This window comes from Arvicanthis niloticus, chromosome 1 (assembly GCF_011762505.2).
Source record: "Arvicanthis niloticus isolate mArvNil1 chromosome 1, mArvNil1.pat.X, whole genome shotgun sequence".
NCBI lineage: Eukaryota > Metazoa > Chordata > Mammalia > Rodentia > Muridae > Arvicanthis > Arvicanthis niloticus.
In genome coordinates, this window is record NC_047658.1 from 75753665 (window position 1) to 75771219 (window position 17555).

The 17555-nt window shown below is 44.6% G+C and overlaps 1 protein-coding gene across 10 annotated transcripts in view; it reads left to right on the forward strand.

Moving 5' to 3' along the window:
• The window catches only part of Ppfibp2 (PPFIB scaffold protein 2), a 147119-nt gene that overhangs the window by 84870 nt on the left and 44694 nt on the right, over positions 1-17555 (forward strand). For 8 of the 10 annotated variants that reach the window (XM_076940277.1, XM_034510078.2, XM_034510087.2 and 5 more), the window contains 3 exons: positions 728-820; positions 4861-4974; positions 16474-16605. In XM_076940277.1, coding sequence (XP_076796392.1) covers positions 728-820; positions 4861-4974; positions 16474-16605 — 339 coding nt within the window. Of the gene's footprint in view, positions 1-727; positions 821-4860; positions 4975-12085; positions 12345-16473; positions 16606-17555 lie in introns of those variants that run through there. The other 2 variants (XM_076940299.1, XM_076940310.1) reach the window with 2 other exon arrangements.

Consider the following 17555-nt stretch of genomic DNA (forward strand, 5'->3'; position numbering starts at 1 on the left):
CTCAGAACAGTTTGTAGGAGCCTCTCCTCCTCTATCACTTTGTACACTCTCCCTTTCCTTTTCTTTCTAGTTTCTGGTTGTTTCTTGTGTATTATTTTCCCTCTGCTTCTTGTTCAGCCTTTGAGATCCTCTGGGTGTTATTTAGATTCCTCTCAAAAGTGTGTTATTGCAGCTTTTCGATGTCGGCTTCAGTGCTGCTGAGACATGCTATGGCAATGCTCTTATCATGGCTCTGTCTGGAGTGGACCTTGGCTTCCTTGGTTCTCTATATGACTGTGATGTTTAGGGTGTAGTGAATCTGCAGAACCCTGGCAGGAAAAGTCAAGGAGCCCAAGATCGTTGCCCCACTTTCCCCCACATATCTCTTTGGCAAGTGGTGCTGATTCTAGTCTCCACCCAGAGCAGACCCTTCACAGGCTGTGCTTCTGGCTGAACCAGACCCAGCATGCCCCAGCCCATCAGGTCAAGCCCTGCTCGTTGGTTAGAAGCTCTCAGGAGTCCCTTGCAGCCAAGGGTGAGGTCATCAGGGGTGGTTTCACCATCTTCCAGGACACACCTTTCAGTGGCATGTGGTCTGGTCCTCTGAAATCAGGTTTTCTGTTCTGGGATTGGTTTTGCACACAGCATCACAGAAACTGCCCTTATAAATGGCACACATTGTGTACTACATTTGGAAGTGGGCAGTGTTTTTCTAGCCCTTTAATTGTGTTATTTTCCCCTTCTTCAGTCCCAGGTAAATCACCACAGTGCTGCTAGTAATGAAACCTACCAGGAACGACTGGCACGGCTAGAAGGAGATAAAGAGTCCCTCATACTACAGGTGAGTCCTCTTCTTCCACAGCTTCCCCAGGAAAGGGATGCATAGTGGGAGTCCTCTGTTGGAAAGTGTTGTGAATCCATTTATTTATCTTGTGCTGCCAGAGCATCTGTCTCTGCACACTTCAAGCCCTGTGGGCAGGCTGAAACTGGGTGCCAGCAATGAGCAAAATGGGCCCAGTCATCCAGGAGCCTGTAAGTCTGCTAAGGGAGATGAGTACATCCTGTGTCACTAATAAAACTGAGCCTTGAGTGCCACAGGCCCCAGGGAGAGGGCTAATGGAATCAGGCCCATGAGTCTGAAGCTGGATCCAGAATCATCACTTGGATACAGATCCCCTGCTCTGCTCTGGTAGCGTGAGCTAGGCCTTTGCTGGCTGTCTTGCCTCCATAAGAGGTGCAGAGCTTTAAAAACTTCTTGTAGAGAGAGGGGGTACCAAAACAGCCTCTGGCTTTCAAAAGCCCATGTTCCTTAGTGGGATATAACATTGGGTGTTCTTCCAGAGAGCTCATACTGCAGCAGAAACTCTCTGTTGTGTTATCCCTCAAATGCACCAAAACATTTAGCAAGTGGGTATTAAGGTGGGTTCTGCATCACATATGAATAAACAGTTTGGGGAATTAATGTCCTAATTTCAGCTTCTTAAAAAGCTTGAAGAATGATGAATGAGTCTAGTGATGGAGGCTGGGGATGCAGTTGGTAGAGTGCTTGCCTAATATGCATGCATCCCCTGGATTCTATCCCCAGTGCTCTGGGATGCAGCACACCTGTACTTCTAGCAGCATTTGGGACATAGAAGCAGGAGGTCTAGAAATTCAGGGTCATTCTAAGCTACATCGAAGGTTTGATGCCAGGGATATGAGGACCCCCTCATCCTATACAGACATACCCAACACAATGACTTGTGGTGACATGGAAGAAGGGGGCAGCTGGGGTCTGGTGTTAGCCCCAGGGTGTGATCCTTAGTTTGGAGCACTAGGGACGGTGAGTGAGATGGCAGTATGCTTATTTCTTTTTCATTTTATGTTTTCATTTTATTTTATAAACATAAGATTAATTAGTCCTTTTAGAAACTGGAAATTCTGAGAATATCAAGCAGATTAGGTTAACATCTGTTGTTTGGTTGGGCCCCTCTCACCTCCTTTAAAATGATTACGTTCATACCAAATATATACTTTTGTAGCCTAGTTTTATTTTTTATTTGCTTCATTAACTTTTAAATAATTAAATCATTATAAAGTATTTGAAAATCTGAATTTGTCAGATACGGGCTTAGGATCCTGTGGGTATATCAGTGAATAAAATGGTGTGTGTGTGTCAGAGAGAGAGAGAGAGAGAGAGAGAGAGAGAGAGCGCGAGCGAGCGCACAAACCTGAACCAATCCCTAAATATTTAAGGTAGTGATAAGTACCATGGAGAAAAATAAACTGAGATAAGCAATGTGCAGTCAGAAGCTCTCTGGCAGGAGGATGCTAGGGAGGGAATCACAGATACCTGGAGGAGTGCATTCCAGGCAAAGGAGCTGGTCAACCCATCCCACTCACAGAAGTGGAGTGTCCTTGGTGTGTGGATAGAACAGCAAGGGGCTACTGTGGCTGGAGTCCCTGAAAAGAAGGGGTGGGAACCCCCTTGGGGGTGGCAGAGGCCAGCTTTTATAGCTCAGGTCCCTTGAGGTGTACATAATATGAAACTTCTTCCCCAAGACATGATTCAGGAAAGACTGTTTAGAATTAATTATATAGCAAAGAGTACGAAATTGCAAACTTTTGAACTAGGACCCTCTGTGATTGAAACAACACATTGCTATTTAGAGGGGATTGCAATTAATGAAGAAGTCTCATGTAATAATGCTCCCTTTCACAGCCATTTCTGCTCTCACCAAATCCTTGACTAATCCCCGTTTAAATCTGAACACAGTTGCGGAGCTGTTGACTACTAAAGGTGAAAGTTGAAGCTATCTATGGTTTCTGTTCTGCCAGGAGCTGTGGGCAGACCATCAGCCACTCTTCCATTCTCACTTCTGCACTGTTCAGGCCTGTGGAGCTGGCTTGGGGATTCTCAGCAGGGCACAGCCTCTTGCATAAGCCACATTACAGTTGAGTCAAATGAATGAGTTGGAGGAGCCCTTGGCACAGAATAAGTTTTTCTAGGTTATTTGTAGAAGAACAAGATTTGTTTCTATGTTTATTTTAGGGCTCAAAAGCATTTATTCTCATAGAATGCAGATAAAATTGTAAAATCTTTAGTGCCAGTTTCTATACTTCCCGACTCAACAATAGAGTTGATCTGAGGCTCAGAAGACCTCCTGCAGTCCCGTGTCCTTGGTCTTCTATAAAGCTGACCTGTGTGGCCTGTATTATTCCACAACCCTATACCAGCTGGTCCTTAAGTATGGTACTGCTTTATTAATGTTAATTCTTGTAGTAGGACCAATGTTCCCAAACAGAAACCCTGAATCCCAGGAAGCACAATCATTTCCCAGAATCCCACTCTTTTGAAAAGCTGTTACTCATAGAAAAGACCAGTCCTGCTGATAGTATTCAACATCAAGGACCAAAACCAAGCCAAACAACACAACTAGAGACGTGGCTCAGCAGTGAGAAACGCTGATGGTTCTTCCAGAGACCCTACGTTCCATTCCCAGCACCCTCAACAACAGCCCCAATTCCAGGGTATCTGATGGCCTCTCCTGTCCTTGAAGATATTGTACACACATACATGCAGGCATATATGCAGACAGAACAATCATATACATAAAACTAAGAAATATAAACAGTAAACCAAAACCATACACCAGTGTGTTATTTAAATAGGCCTGGTTAGTGGAAGGAGCCCATCTTTGGATTATTGGAATGGTAGCACATTCTGCATCAGATACAAAGGTCTCAGTCATTCACTCATTATTTGGATCTAGAAGTGTATGAAGTTGGCAGGCTTTTCTGTATCTTCCAGAATGGGAACTTTCTAATTCATAAAATTCATTTAAATACTTATAAATGAACTTAGATGAACTTCTTCATGCTTCATTAATCATTACAGAATGGGAAATTAACTAGAGTAACCTATATATAAAGGACCATGTCTTCAACCAAGAAGATCTTGATTTACTATTCATTGATTTCTTCCTTTCTGGAAGGTCACCCATGATCTTTCATCTTCCTGTATGGAACTGTCTCATGATAAATAAAACATAGAAAAAATCCTAGGGGTCAGTTGGCTAATAGAAAAGGTTACTAGAAACAGTTACAGTATGTATATAGGGCATAATCAGAATGCCTTTGTGTAAATGGATTTTCTTATTATTTCCATAGTCAGTCTTAGGGTTCCTTCAGAACCTTACTTCTTTCTGTCACATGTGTGCAGTGTGGCTGTGGTATTTGTATGACTTAGAGTCATGTTTTGACCTGTAAAGCACAGAAACCTTTCTGGAGCCAAGTTTTGTCAGTGCTAATACATGCCCTTTACGTCCTACATTCCTTAATTGCTTCCAAACACTGGCTTGATAGGTGAGCAGTCCCCACACCCGTGGGAGAGAGGTAAGGTCATTGGTTGGTTTCTGTAAAAGTTTGAATCGCTCTTCCCCATGAGGTGGCAGAGCCCAGCCAAGAGCAGAGATATGCCTTGAAGTCAGGCTGCCTTATTAGAGGAATAAGGGGCAGGAATCCAGCCCAGAGACAGCTCTCTTGTTTCTTGGGTAGCTGCTTTCCTCTCTGAGTCTGTCAAGAGCAGGAAATGTGACCACGGCCTTTTAGGCAGTGGCTAAGATTCCCTGGTAAGGTGAAATTCTAACTGCAGTTGCCTTCCTCTGGGACACTTCCTCAACCCCATTCACGAGAGAGAGAGAGAGAGAGAGAGAGAGAGAGAGAGAGAGAGAGAGAGAGAGAGAGAGAGAGAGAGAGAGAGAGAGAGAGAGAGAGAGAGACCTTCTGTCAGGTGAATCTAAGTAGGTTGCTTTCACTGCTTACCCACCCGACCAACAGCGACGACTTCCCTGGCCCCGCCCCCAGTCCAGATCCTCCAGCATTGTTTATGTTTTATAACAGGTGAGCGTCCTCACAGATCAAGTAGAAGCCCAAGGAGAGAAGATCCGGGACCTTGAAGTGTGTCTGGAAGGTCACCAGGTGAAACTCAATGCTGCGGAAGAGATGCTTCAGCAGGTACGGGCAGGTGGCGTGGAGGGCTTGGGGCCTGAAGCGGCTCCGGTGTTAAATGCCCCTTTATGGGTTCCTTCTTACTCTCCCATGCTGCCTGGAGGTGGGATCGCTGTGCACTGTGCAATGTTTAGACAGCAGGTGAAACCAACCTGAACACTGAGGGCGGGGGCGAGGTGGGGCGGGGCAGCCCAGTGGGGAAAATAACTTGTTGAGCTGGTTAGACAGTGTCCCGGGAGCATTTTCTGTGGGCCATGTCACCTCATCTTATCATAGAAGTTGCCATCTGTTAGGGTGGCATCTGGGGTTGTAGAAAGTCAACTTGTCAGCGTACTTTTTTGCACACCCCCCCCCTCTATCCCTCCCTCTGCAGTTTCCTCCAATTAAAAACTATCACACAAATACCATCTTTCTGTAATTTAGTAGACATCAAAAAGGAAAGCAGTAGTCAGCTGCTGCTTCCATACTTTGTGAATAGAGTCCTCTTATGTTCTTTTGTTGGTTCCAGTATACGTACACATTATTTGCAAAGCTGTAGTTCTATGGAGGGACAGCCTAGTCCTTAGGCTAAAATTAAATATGACGTGACAACTGTTTTCCATTTGAAAAATGTAGCCGTGTAACTAGCTATCTCTACTACCACTTACAATTCTTTTAAGGAGAGATATCAAAATTGACCTAACCATTCTTTATCCCTCAAATATTATATCATTGTAAAAAGAGGGCTGGGGCTGTTACAGAGGGGTGCTGAGTTGTCGTGGAGAGTCCTTAAGGTCTGCTGAGCATATCACTAGACTTTTGATTCGGTCTGTTTTTTCGTAGGTCCCCTTTGCTTCAGTCATCCTTGCATTCTTGGCTATTTTGAAAATGACAGCACACTGGAAGTTTCCGTGTGTGTACTTTGTGGCTGTTGATAAGATTCCTGATGTAGGGAAGAGTCTCAACTTCTATTCAAAGAAGAGAAACCATTCCCTCAAAATGATCAGCTTTACTTAGATGGTGACCTTAGTCCTTCCCTCAGAGCTCCATTGTGTCTGTTTTGTTTTGTTTTTTAACTGTCAAGATCAGCCTGTGAGCACAGGCTTTGCATTCTACTGCTGGTCTTAGCATAAGTGTCATAGTTTCTGGGTATGTTCGTTTGTTTGGGTGCATCTGAAGAATTTAGGTGGGGGGAAGTAAATGAGTATCTCAGTGGACATGTTTTTATAAAATTTAGTTGCAGCAGCCTGGAGGTTGTTATTAGTTTGCTGTCTTTTCACTCCTGATTAATAAATCACACTGTTCTGCCTCCGTTTGATTTTGTTTAGATTATATACCATTTTTCTTACTTAGATTTTTTTTTTCTGAGAAATTATGATTAGTAACAGAAGGGTTTTTTTAATGGAAGAACAAAACAAATTTTACCTTTTGAATACCTGGAAAAGAAAGTAGTCTGATTGGGAAACAATCTTGCATGAAGCACATGTGGATCAAGTTTTCAGGTCTGCCTGAGGTGTGTGGTTCTGATAGGAGGAGGGAAAGGAAGATGAAAGACTATTGTAAACAATTCAGAAAGAGACCGAAAGTTGACTATGTGAGAAAAAAATCAGGGGCTGACGTTTCAGGAAGGTGGCACCTGGCTAGAAGCCTAGAGAATAGCTGCATTGTAGTCCCAGAGCTGTGTGCCTCATTGTGCTGACTCTTTCTGGACTGCTCTACTTCCTGCCGTGGCAGTGCTCCTGGCTATCAAGGAGCTTAATGGAGGGAGGTGGCAGCACCCCCGGGGCAGTGTCTGGCTCACCTCTCTGCAGTGTTACACAGAAAGCAGTTGGGCTTTTTGAAACCTTTAGGTCGATTAGCTTTTGTATCCTGGTTATTCTAATCCCATTGCTCTTCCCGTGTGCTGTGAGTAGTGTCAGGCATTGGCTTGCTACCCAATATTGTCATTGATTGTCTGCTATAATTTGGAGAAAGGGTAACCCAGCATTTGTCCCTTTTAGAACTTGACTAAGTTCTGTGTCTGTGACTTTCAGTACAGCCTTTCAATAAGAGTAGCATTTCATAAAGGTTACACATTCAAATTGTGGAATGCATGTGAGCTTCAGGACTTGGTTCCAACACTGGATCTCAAGTTCGGTGCTACTGCTGTCCTGGAATCTGCTTGATGCTGTTTGTGAAGACCCTGGGATCTTGCACCACAGAGCTGGTGCAGTGTTATTTACACCCTGGAGTACTTATATGTCTTGTGAGCTGGGGGCAGGTACAGACTTGCTTGGTCTGGCTGAGATATCCTTGGCTGCAGGGCTCTTGGCTTCTGGTGGTTGGAACTAGAATGACTCATGACCTAGAGGCAGAGAATGGACACAATTGCTTCTTTCTGCCTGTCCTGCCAAACCTGGCCCACTCCTCTGAATGAGGTCTTTCCCTGTCTCCAGTAGGGCTTTCTGTTTGCCTGGAACCCAGCACTTCCCCTGGCTGTGTGCTGATAAGACTGCACACTAATGCATCCTGTCTAAAGGTAACAACTGTTTTCAGTGCTAGTTCAGTGCCTTTGTGAACCCAGTAATGACAGAGAGTCTAGTTTTGTTATTTTACACAGAGGTAAACATTAAAGATTTAAAGATATCCTAAAGATTTTTCAACTCATTACAATTTTGAAGTGTCCTGTATGAACCTCAAGAGTAAGTAACTGTAGGTTGTGCCTGGCCAGGAGACCTCTAGTCTACAACGTGTGCTCTACTTTCCTCACCCTGGCTACAATAGCACTAGGAGACTACCTTAGTTACTTTTCTGTTGCTGTGATGAGACAGTGTGACCAAAGACATTTATAAAAGGGTTTATTGGAGTTCATATTTCCAGAGGGTTGGAGTCTAAGATCATCATGGCTGGGAACATGGCAGCAGGCAGGCGGGCATAGTGATGGAACGGTAGCCTGAGTGCTTATATCCTGATCCACAGGTTTTAGGCAGAGAGAGCTAACTAGGAATGGTGTGGGATTTTTGAAACCTCAATACCAACTCTCGAGTGGCATACCTCCTCCAGCAAGATCACACCTAATTCTTCGGAGACAGTTCAAACACCTGGGGACCAAGCATTCAAACATATGTGCCCCCGGGGAGTGAGGGAGTCATTCTTTTAAAGCACCAAAGGGACTTAAGAAAGCCTCGATGCAGTATGTATAGTCCAAACCATGTGTGTTGTTTAGCTCCAGCAATTCTACTGAGCTGTCCTTTCCTGAAGCTGGTGTTCTAATGTCAGACTCCTTCCAGGAGCCCAGGAAGAAAAGGTTATCTACTCACCCAACTCATGGGCAGGTCTCCTCTGATTTCCTGAGACTGGCCCCTGCTCACTGTGGCCGCCCACCTGCCAGGTGGCATATCTAAACACGAACTCATCCAGTCTCCAGGAGAAAACACAAAGACCTCTCTTGGTATTAGATAAACCAGAAGTAGATAGAACTGACTCAGTGCCAGATCCACTTAGACTGCAAGTACGCTTGAAGATGCTTGGAAAGGAAAGGATACAAATTGTCCTGACTTTGTGAAGCCATCACCCCGCTCTGAGGACTAGGGAACAACATCCATGTGTTTCAAGCCTCCAGCCTGTCCTAGAGCCCCAGGGTTTATGTGAAGCTGACTGGGGTGTGGAGTGACTGGGAGTCAGTGAGCCTGGATGTTGATCTGGGAAGGTCAATACTATGTTTTTATTTCTTTTGATTTATTATTATTATTGTTATTATTAGTGATGCTGGCCTCATGCATGCTGGGCAAGCACTCCTGCCACTGAGCTCTGGCTCTCTGCTTTCCTTTCTCGCCAAGAATAGGGATGAAGTCTGGAGTCTACATTGTACATCTCTGCTATTTCCTCATAGGAGAGTGACCTGATGCTGAGGGCTCTTGCCGATCAGCACACATAATTGCAGGTCTTACACTCAGCAAGCACAGAGCTCCCTGGAAACTTCTTCCAAGGCAGCATGGATGTGATGGAGAGGGCTGTGCCAGTGAAAGGAAGTCCTTTTGAATTAGAAAGTTCTAGAGAGAAACAGGAAGTGCCCAGACCTCAAGACAAAGACAAAGGCTGTGCCCATGGAGGTGCCTTAGCAATTACAAAGTTATGTACAGCTATTCCAGTTTTGTTAAAAACAGATTGTTGTACACCTAGCCAATGTACCCTGAAGACACTGGGCAAGGGGTAAGGCCTGGGCATAGATCCTGTAATATGCTAAAACATGAAGACTTTTTTTTTTTTTCAAAAAGAATACTAAATAGAGCTCCACATAATAATCTGGCAGGAACAAATATCTTTCCGAGGAACTGAGACAAGGCAGCAAGTCATGAGTGAGGAAAGTGTTCATTACTTCTCTAAAACCCCTCTGAGAGATTTTAAGACACAAATACCTAGTTTCTTCAAGTTTATCTTACTGGATGTTATATGTCTAGACGTCAGTACAGATGGTACATCAACCACGTCGCAGGTGAGGCTGTGGTTTCAAAGAGACTCAGTCAGTAGGAAATGAGGCTCAAATGGCCGGAGTAGGTTAGGGGACCCATTTTCTGCAGTGCTCCTCATGAGCCTGGCTCCCTGGCAAGGCCGGAGCCTTTGACTTCAAAGGGCAAAGGGACAGGGTTTTTCTTTCTTGTCTCTCTGCAGCCCTTTCTTTCCTTCTGGTTTCAGGTTGCTAGGGGGGTTGCAATTCCCTGTCATTGGTCAGTAATTCCCTGGGTCATGTTCCACTCTTAAAGATGGAGGTAATTGCTTCAAGATGTGGCCCTTTACGGGAGAGAATGAGTTGAAAGGCCGATCTCTTTTTTTTATCAGCTCCAGTCAGGACCTGAGCCTTGGAAAAAAGGAAGTGGCTGATTGTTCCGAGAAGTAAACTCTCTTTCATCTCTGAGAGGGGAGATGCCCTTGTGCTTTTGGAAGAAGTTAGTGGTGGCAGGGAAAAGAGAGGGGCAAGTGGTAATTTTGTTCTTTCTTTTATTTTTCTAAAGCATCCTTACCCAGTTTCACAGTCCTCACAGTAAGTGAAATAAGCTGTCCACACCCCTCCCTCCTCCTCCTTTCCCTCCTTCCTTTAGATTGCAGGCAGCCTTGAAACAATCCGGAGCAGGAAGCACAGTGCTGCTTGGGAAATTAGCTCCTCTTACCCTTAGCTGCTGCCTCTTCCCATCCATCATGGTAGCTGCAGGACAATAAGCAGTGCCCTGTGGGGTCCCACCCTGTAGGTTGGGTAGTCCGGGCACATTTGTTGCTCCAGAAAGGCTGGTTGCATCCAGAGCTGACACCAGTGCTAGAATGACAAGCTAGCAGGAACACAATGACATTTTCCTTAAAGTAGACAGAATAAAGGTAAAGCAGCAAAGGAGATGGGAGAGCAAAATGAATGAATGGTCAGGGACACCTGGTACAGGCAAGATGATGTGGCAGACAGCCACTTCTGCTGAACTGACGCTGTGGCATTTATAAAACACCAAAACTAAAAACTATGGCTAAAGTTTAGACCTCAAATGCCAGAAGTGAAACTGTTTTTGCTCCCTACATAGGTGAAGGCAGAAGGTAGGCTTCAGGCAGACAGACATCTTGCTGAGGAGTGAAAGGAAGAGGAGGCATGGGGGAAGGGGTCGGAGAGATGGTTCTTTCTTTCTTTTTCCATCATACACGCAGGCACACATGCATGTACGTGTACGCACATGTGCGCTTGCGTGTGTGCGTGCACACATACACACACACAGAGCATACATTTAATTATGCAGAGACAGGATATTGGTAGTGGTAACTTTAAGGGCAGGGCGTCCAGAGGCTTCTTTAGAATGTCAGAAATTTGGTCATGTTTATAGCCCAAGGAATGAGAGCTGATGGTGAGGACAAGATTAAATGCCGGCCAGAGTGCATGATTGATGGTCCTATCCCAGACTAGCACAGAGCGTGATGGGAACTCCTTCCAAGGCAGCACAAAGGTGAGGGAGTGGCTAGGTCCCAGTGAATGGGAGTCTCTCTGAGTTAGGAGCAAGAGGAAGATCAGGGGAGACCACCAAAGACTACTGGTTACCTGCCAAAGTAACTGATATTCGCCACGTTGTGTCAGGATGGGCAGAGGTGGGAAGGTCAGTCAAAATGGTGGTACATTTCAGAAACAGAATTCTAGAAGCATTATGTGACTGTTCTCTCTCCCTCCTCTCTCCCTTCTCTTTCTTTCTCTTTTCTTCCTCTCTCCTTTTCCCTCTGTCTCCCTCCTCTCTAGTTTCTCTTTCCCTCCCCCTCCCCCTCCCCCTTCCTTCTTCTTCCTCCTCTCTTCCCCCATCTCCCTCCCTTCCTCCTCTCCCTCTCCCTCTGTGTTTTTTTCTCTGTCTTTCTGTCTGTCTTGCATGGCTCGGGGGTGGGGAGGGGAGGGCTGCAGGGTCAGTATAGCCCAATCTGGCTTCTCCATCAGTCAGATTCTGAGTGATAGGGTTACAGATGTGTGTCAATACACTTACTTAGCTTTCTGGGATAGAAAATAGATCATGAAAATGAGAGAACTTGACAGAGACAATGACAGCATGCAGTCTATCAGGCTAGCTTTAGAATGAAGTGTGTGTGTGTGTGGGTGTGTGTGGGTGTACATTAAGAGATTTAAGAAAGATGAATGAGCTAACAGTGGAAAATTCTGAGGTAAATGTAAGTTTAGTGAATGGTGATAGGATTTTATTGTGTTGGTAGATAGGAGGAGAGGTTACTTGACAAGAGCACATTGTGGGGTCTAAGGCTTAGAGGCATAGGAGAGATTTGAAACTGAGAAGAACTAGCCAGGAATGAGTAGTTTTACCAGACGGTACTGGCAGATTAGCTGTAATCAGATATGGTGAGTTTGTATTGAAACTGATGGTACGATTAAATGACTTTCAGTAGCAATGCGCAGGTCATCGCGAGTGGAAACAAACAAAGACTGAGATTTGGCTCCACCTGGGCCCTTGTAAACAAAGGCCATCAGGTCCGGGGCCTGGGGGAATTGGGGGGAGGATTGTTCTGGTGTAGATATGAGTACAAATAAAATGACAAACCTCAAAGTACAGAGTGGCCAGGGAGATAAATATTGCTAAAGAAAGTTGATAGACCAGGAAACCAGGGAGTTACTAAGTAACCAGTGGACACAGAAGAAGAAATTCTAGGTTGAGGGAGCAAGAGGGATAGTTGAAAAGGTCAGCTGAGAGAACTTAAGGGCTAAAGAGGCTGGAGACAAAGCAAACACATTCTGGGCGCAGATGAGGACCTAGTTGTGACCCTGACGCTGAGAAGCAAAGCCTCCAGAAGCTGAGGTCGGTGTGAAGCTGAACAGAAGGTCTGCAAGCAGATACAGGACGGAGAGTCGGCCATTCACAAGGATGCTGAAGCTTCTGAGGAGACACAGATCGCCTAATGTAGGTAGAAAAGCCATTGATAAGAGACAAATGCCTGTGGGGAGTGGAAACTGCCTTGCTTCTGGATATCTGGGAGAACATGCTGGAGCTGAGCAGCACTCCCTGAGGATACATGTGGACAGATCTAGAGGCAGGCATGATATGGGAGACAGGTATTCTCTGGGAGCTGGGTTGGAGGCAATCCCAAGATGGAGAGATGGGTGTTCTGTAAGTTGTGTTGGTGGGCACAAGAGTGGTCCTCATCTGAGATGACTGGGGAGAGGGAAACACCATGTCAAATCCTCATGTTGGCAGCAGGAGGCAGCACTGATGCTGCAGGAGAGCTGATGCCCGTTATGTTGTGTACTTTGGAGAATCTGGCTCCTACGTGACTAGGGGCCTTGCTGGGTCTTGAGATAGAGAACTGAGCTGGGTTGGCTTAAACTTGTTGAAGGCTGACTTTTTTCCCCCCAACAACAATCAGCATTAGAATTCTATTTTCCGGGTTTTTTTTTTTTTTTTTTTTTTTTTTTTTTTTTGTCTTTTTAGTAGTCTATATTAGTGGGTCTCATTATGACATCTACACACACACACACACACACACACACACACACACGCTCGCTGTACTCCTTTTCCCTTTCCCTGCCCCTCCTGTAAATTCCCCCTCCCCTCCACATGGCTTCAGCTTGCTTTACCACATGTACACACATGACTTTATGCAGTTATATACAGTCTAGGTCCCAAAACTGAGAGACAAAATGTATGTTTCTGAGACTGATCTAATTGTTTAATATGATTATTTTCAGTTCTTATGAGTGACATAACTTTGTTCTTCTTTATGGATGAAAAATTCCATTGTGAATATGTACACATTTCTTTTTTTTTTTTTTTAAGTCCATTTGTCAGTCAGTAGACACCATGTTGGTTCTGAAACGTAGCTGTTGTGAACAATGCGCAGAGACACCATGTTGGTTCTGAAACGTAGCTGTTGTGAACAGTGCGCAGAGAACATGGCGGTACAGTGGATCTCTGTGATGTGTGGACACAAAGCCTGGCTTTTTGAGCTCATGGGCTAGAACAGCAATTGTTCATGACAAGGATAAGGCAGGGATCTCAACAAAAGGCTTGAAAGAGGTGAAGACACCAGGAAGCCTGTAAAAGCTTTATTATCAGTGAACTGTCATCAATTAAACAACCTCAGGTTTCCAATTAAAACTCGAGCATGTCCAACACGAGTGTCCACTCGGAATGTGAGCATGGCCAATTCAAACACGGGCGCGACTAATTAGAATGGCTATTGGAACTAATTACAGCACTGTCCTCATTAGCTGTGACATTGGTGTGACTAATTACAACCTGGGAGTTTAAATGACTGGGGGGATCTGGCTGTGCTGAGAGCAGAGGACACTTAGATACATGGCAAGGCTTTTTAAAACTTCACCAAAACTGCGTCTGGAATGCTGATCCCTGGACAGAGTGCATGGATAGCACCTTAAGATCAGTTGGCAGCCCACAAGGATTGTGCTTTCAGTTGTCATGTTCCTAAGTGTTGGCTTCGGGTAGGTGTTTCAAATAGATGAAGTCTTCCCCCCTCCCCCCCTTAGATCTAAGCACACCAAAGTAATTGTCCATATAGAGTTCATCTTGTGGGATTGTCCTTTTGTCTCTGTGCATAGACAGCTTGGAAGCTTGCATACCTACATGTTGTGGTTCATCCCTAGTTGTTTGAAGTAATTTATTAGTTCCCTACTAATGATAACTCTGACTTCAATGTCTCCTCGTACCTGCTTTAACTTTTATGATTTCTTTTGTGTATATTGTGTGTGTGTGTGTGTCGGTATATATATACATACATACAGACACACACACACACACACACACACACCATGACATGTATATGGAGGTCATAGAAGAGCCTAAGGTGTTATTTCTTGCTTTCCACCTTGTTTGAGACAGGTCTCATGGCCTTGTGGATATAAGACTAGGTACTATGCCTACATTCATGTACTCTTCTGTGTCTGCATCTCATTTTGCTGTAGTAGCATCAGGATTATAGACATGTGCTCTATGCCCAGCTACCTACTACATAGGTTCTAGGGATCTGAATCCAGGTCCCCTCACTTGCATGGCAAGCCCTTTAACCACTGAGCCATTTCCCTAGCCTTTGATAGATTTTTAACTAGGAACATTCATTTTGTAAACTGCTTTAAATTAGTTTTAGAACAAGGCCTGTAGATGCAAGGACGGACTCAGAGAACCAGGTGCAGGAAAAGAGGGGTGCTGGAAGAGGGAAGAGGGTATAGGAGAGAATAAATAAGCAGGGAAGATTATTAACTTCTTGTAAACTTCACATACTCAAGGCCAAGAGAACTTGCCACTTGGTGTGCCTTCCCACTTGGGGAAGAACTGCTTAAGGTACTTTCCAACCTGCTCAGCCTCAGCAACAGAGTTCTCTAGATTGTGTGTGGTCAGTGAAGCCCTGGCAGTCTAAGTGGACATTTTCTGGGCTTAGTAAATATTTGTTGACTGCCTTTTTCAGCATTTTGTAATTTCTCTTTAAATTTTATTCACAACACGCCTCTCCTACTCCAGCTTGAAAAACAGGATGATATGTGTCCACCAGAAATGAATTCTGAGGTCAAATAACTGGTAGTTGGCAAACTAATTCTGCTTCTGACTGGCATTATATTCTTGGCCAAGAGATTTGCTCACTCTCCCTGGGTCTGTTTTCTCATCTGTAGAGTTGAGATACCAATGTTTGCTGCCAAATCCCTGGGGAGGTGTGTTAAGAGAATGAGTATGAAATCAGCCAGCAATCTCTGCTGCAAAAAAGGCACTCAACAAAGTCGAGTTTGCCATTACCTTGGGCATCTCATCTGACTGATTCCTTGTGGCCTAATAGCCTATGGTTCTAGTGCTGTAGTATTGCTGATCTTGCCCTGTTATCCAACCTCATGTCTAGCTGAACAGGAAAAACCTGTTTCCCTGGCTCAGTAGGACTTCTAGATACCCAGTTAGTTAGTTTGTAGCTTAGAGTCATCAGGGACTGGTGCCTTTAGGGTTATGTTAGTGAAACATCTCTTCCTAATCAAACTGCCTTTTCCTCTACGGTTTGATTCATGATGGCTGGACAGTTTGAGATCCATGAGATCAGAGATCATCATTTTGTGTGCCAGGGTTGGGTTACCTGAGAGGAAACATGATGTTCAGATGATGCAGGAGGTTGTTTCTTTTCTAGTTGCTCTTCTGGTTACTGTGTATGTCCTCAGTGCTAGGACCTGCATGGACAAGGGTCTAACATGCTCATGGACCTTAGCCATCAGGAGACCACCATTTGCAGATGGAAGATGTACTGCAATTTGGAAATATTCTGGTCCTTTATAATGCCTCACTAGCTGTCTTTATAGCCTTTGTGGTTTCTTTTTGTTTATGTTTAATAGGTGTATGTGTTAATGGCAGGCTTGGTGTCCAGGAGCTGGGGTATTTGGTTGTAAGCCACTTTTCTAGTGACTGCAGGAATAGAAATAATGACCTTGGTCTTTCCACAATAAGCAGAGAATAACCTTATCTCATAGTAGCCCAGTTGTAATTTTGGTATAGTTCAGGAAAGAGCCATCTCACAGGACCATTCATCAGGAGTCTACTTTATACTCTGATTTCTCTCTGGATTTATTGTAAATGATGTCTTATCTTGAGATTCATAGAAGACTAGACTGATCCTTGATTGTACCCAGGAGCTGGTCTAGAAATTTCTATGTTCAGAAACTGTGTTGTCAATATGAGTGCATATTTGTTTGTTCCGATTGAGACGGACTGCTGCTCCGCCTTGAAAACAGGGATGGGAAATGTCCATCCTTTGAAAGTGCCCATTCATTTTCTGAAAATAATTAATAATGGTTACTATGGAGAAATATGTTTTTTGAGAAATGTCTTTCAAAGCATGCTGTGTGATGTCAGGGGTTGTGCTGTTCCCAAGTAGCCTAGGATCAGTCAAACTTCTCTGTAACAGACCCATGGCTGCTATGCAGTAGTCCCCACCCTAGGCTGTAGAAGACACAGTGTGGATATTGCCTTCTGTGCTATGGATGGAACAGCTGCTGGCCTTGTTGACATGGGGGCTTATGATGCTGAGATGCATTTTTGCTTACAGGAGCTGCTAAGTCGCACATCTCTGGAGACCCAGAAGTTGGATCTGATGACTGAAGTGTCTGAGCTGAAGCTCAAGCTGGTTGGTATGGAGAAAGAACAGAAAGAACAAGAGGAAAAACAGAGAAAAGCAGAGGTGAGTGTAACACACCACGTGGGGTGGGGGTTGAGGTGGGGCCCAGGGTTGTATGTACTAGGCTCTAGGCCAACCAACTGCAGTCCCAGCAGCCACTGGGTACCAAGGAATATTCATGCACCAAAGGCACAATGATCTGTTTAATACCAAGTTATCAGGTTTTGCTGTTGCTGCACATTTCAGCAATGCCCAAACCGCTCAGTTTTGGCTTTAGTGCTCTATCCTCAAACTGCTGACAGGGATGGAAAGGGAAGCAGTTGAAAGGAAGGATCAGACACATGTGGAGGGACACAAGACGTCTTTTGTGAAAACTAAGGTAATGACAACAACAGGAAGGAAGCCAGCCTCCCAGCAGGCCTGGGACTGTTTTGGATACATGTTTTATTGCCTCCTCCAACCCCCCAAGTTTGTGTGCTTTTTTTTTTTTTTTTTTTTCCCTTTCCTTTGGATGGGCTGTGGGGGTGAGCCCACATTCAGGCCATCTTTGAAAGAATGTTTGCTTCCATTGTTTTTCAGACTCCAGATATCATTGACTAGAACATGCCAGAGTCTACTGGATAGAGTTTAGAGAGTTTTAGGCCCAGAACACCTTGTTTCCAAGGAGTAGCATGTTTTCACTTAGGCCATCGCCTTCCTGTTCTATGTTCACACCTGGCATTGTGACACATGGAAGAAGCTAGTTTTACATTTCAGGAACCTTTGGCTTGTTTACTGACTGATCTACCCAATAGCTCTCTGGACTTAAAAAGTTATGTAAGTTGTATGAACATCAATTTGTTTATCTATGAAAATAAAATAGTTCATGTGTTAAAGACAATTAAATCACAGATGTTAAGTGTTATAGTATCTAATACTTTGTCAATACTTGGTTTGCCGGGCGGTGGTGGCACACGCCTTTAGTCCCAGCACTTGGGAGGCAGAGGCAGGCGGATTTCTGAGTTCGAGGCCAG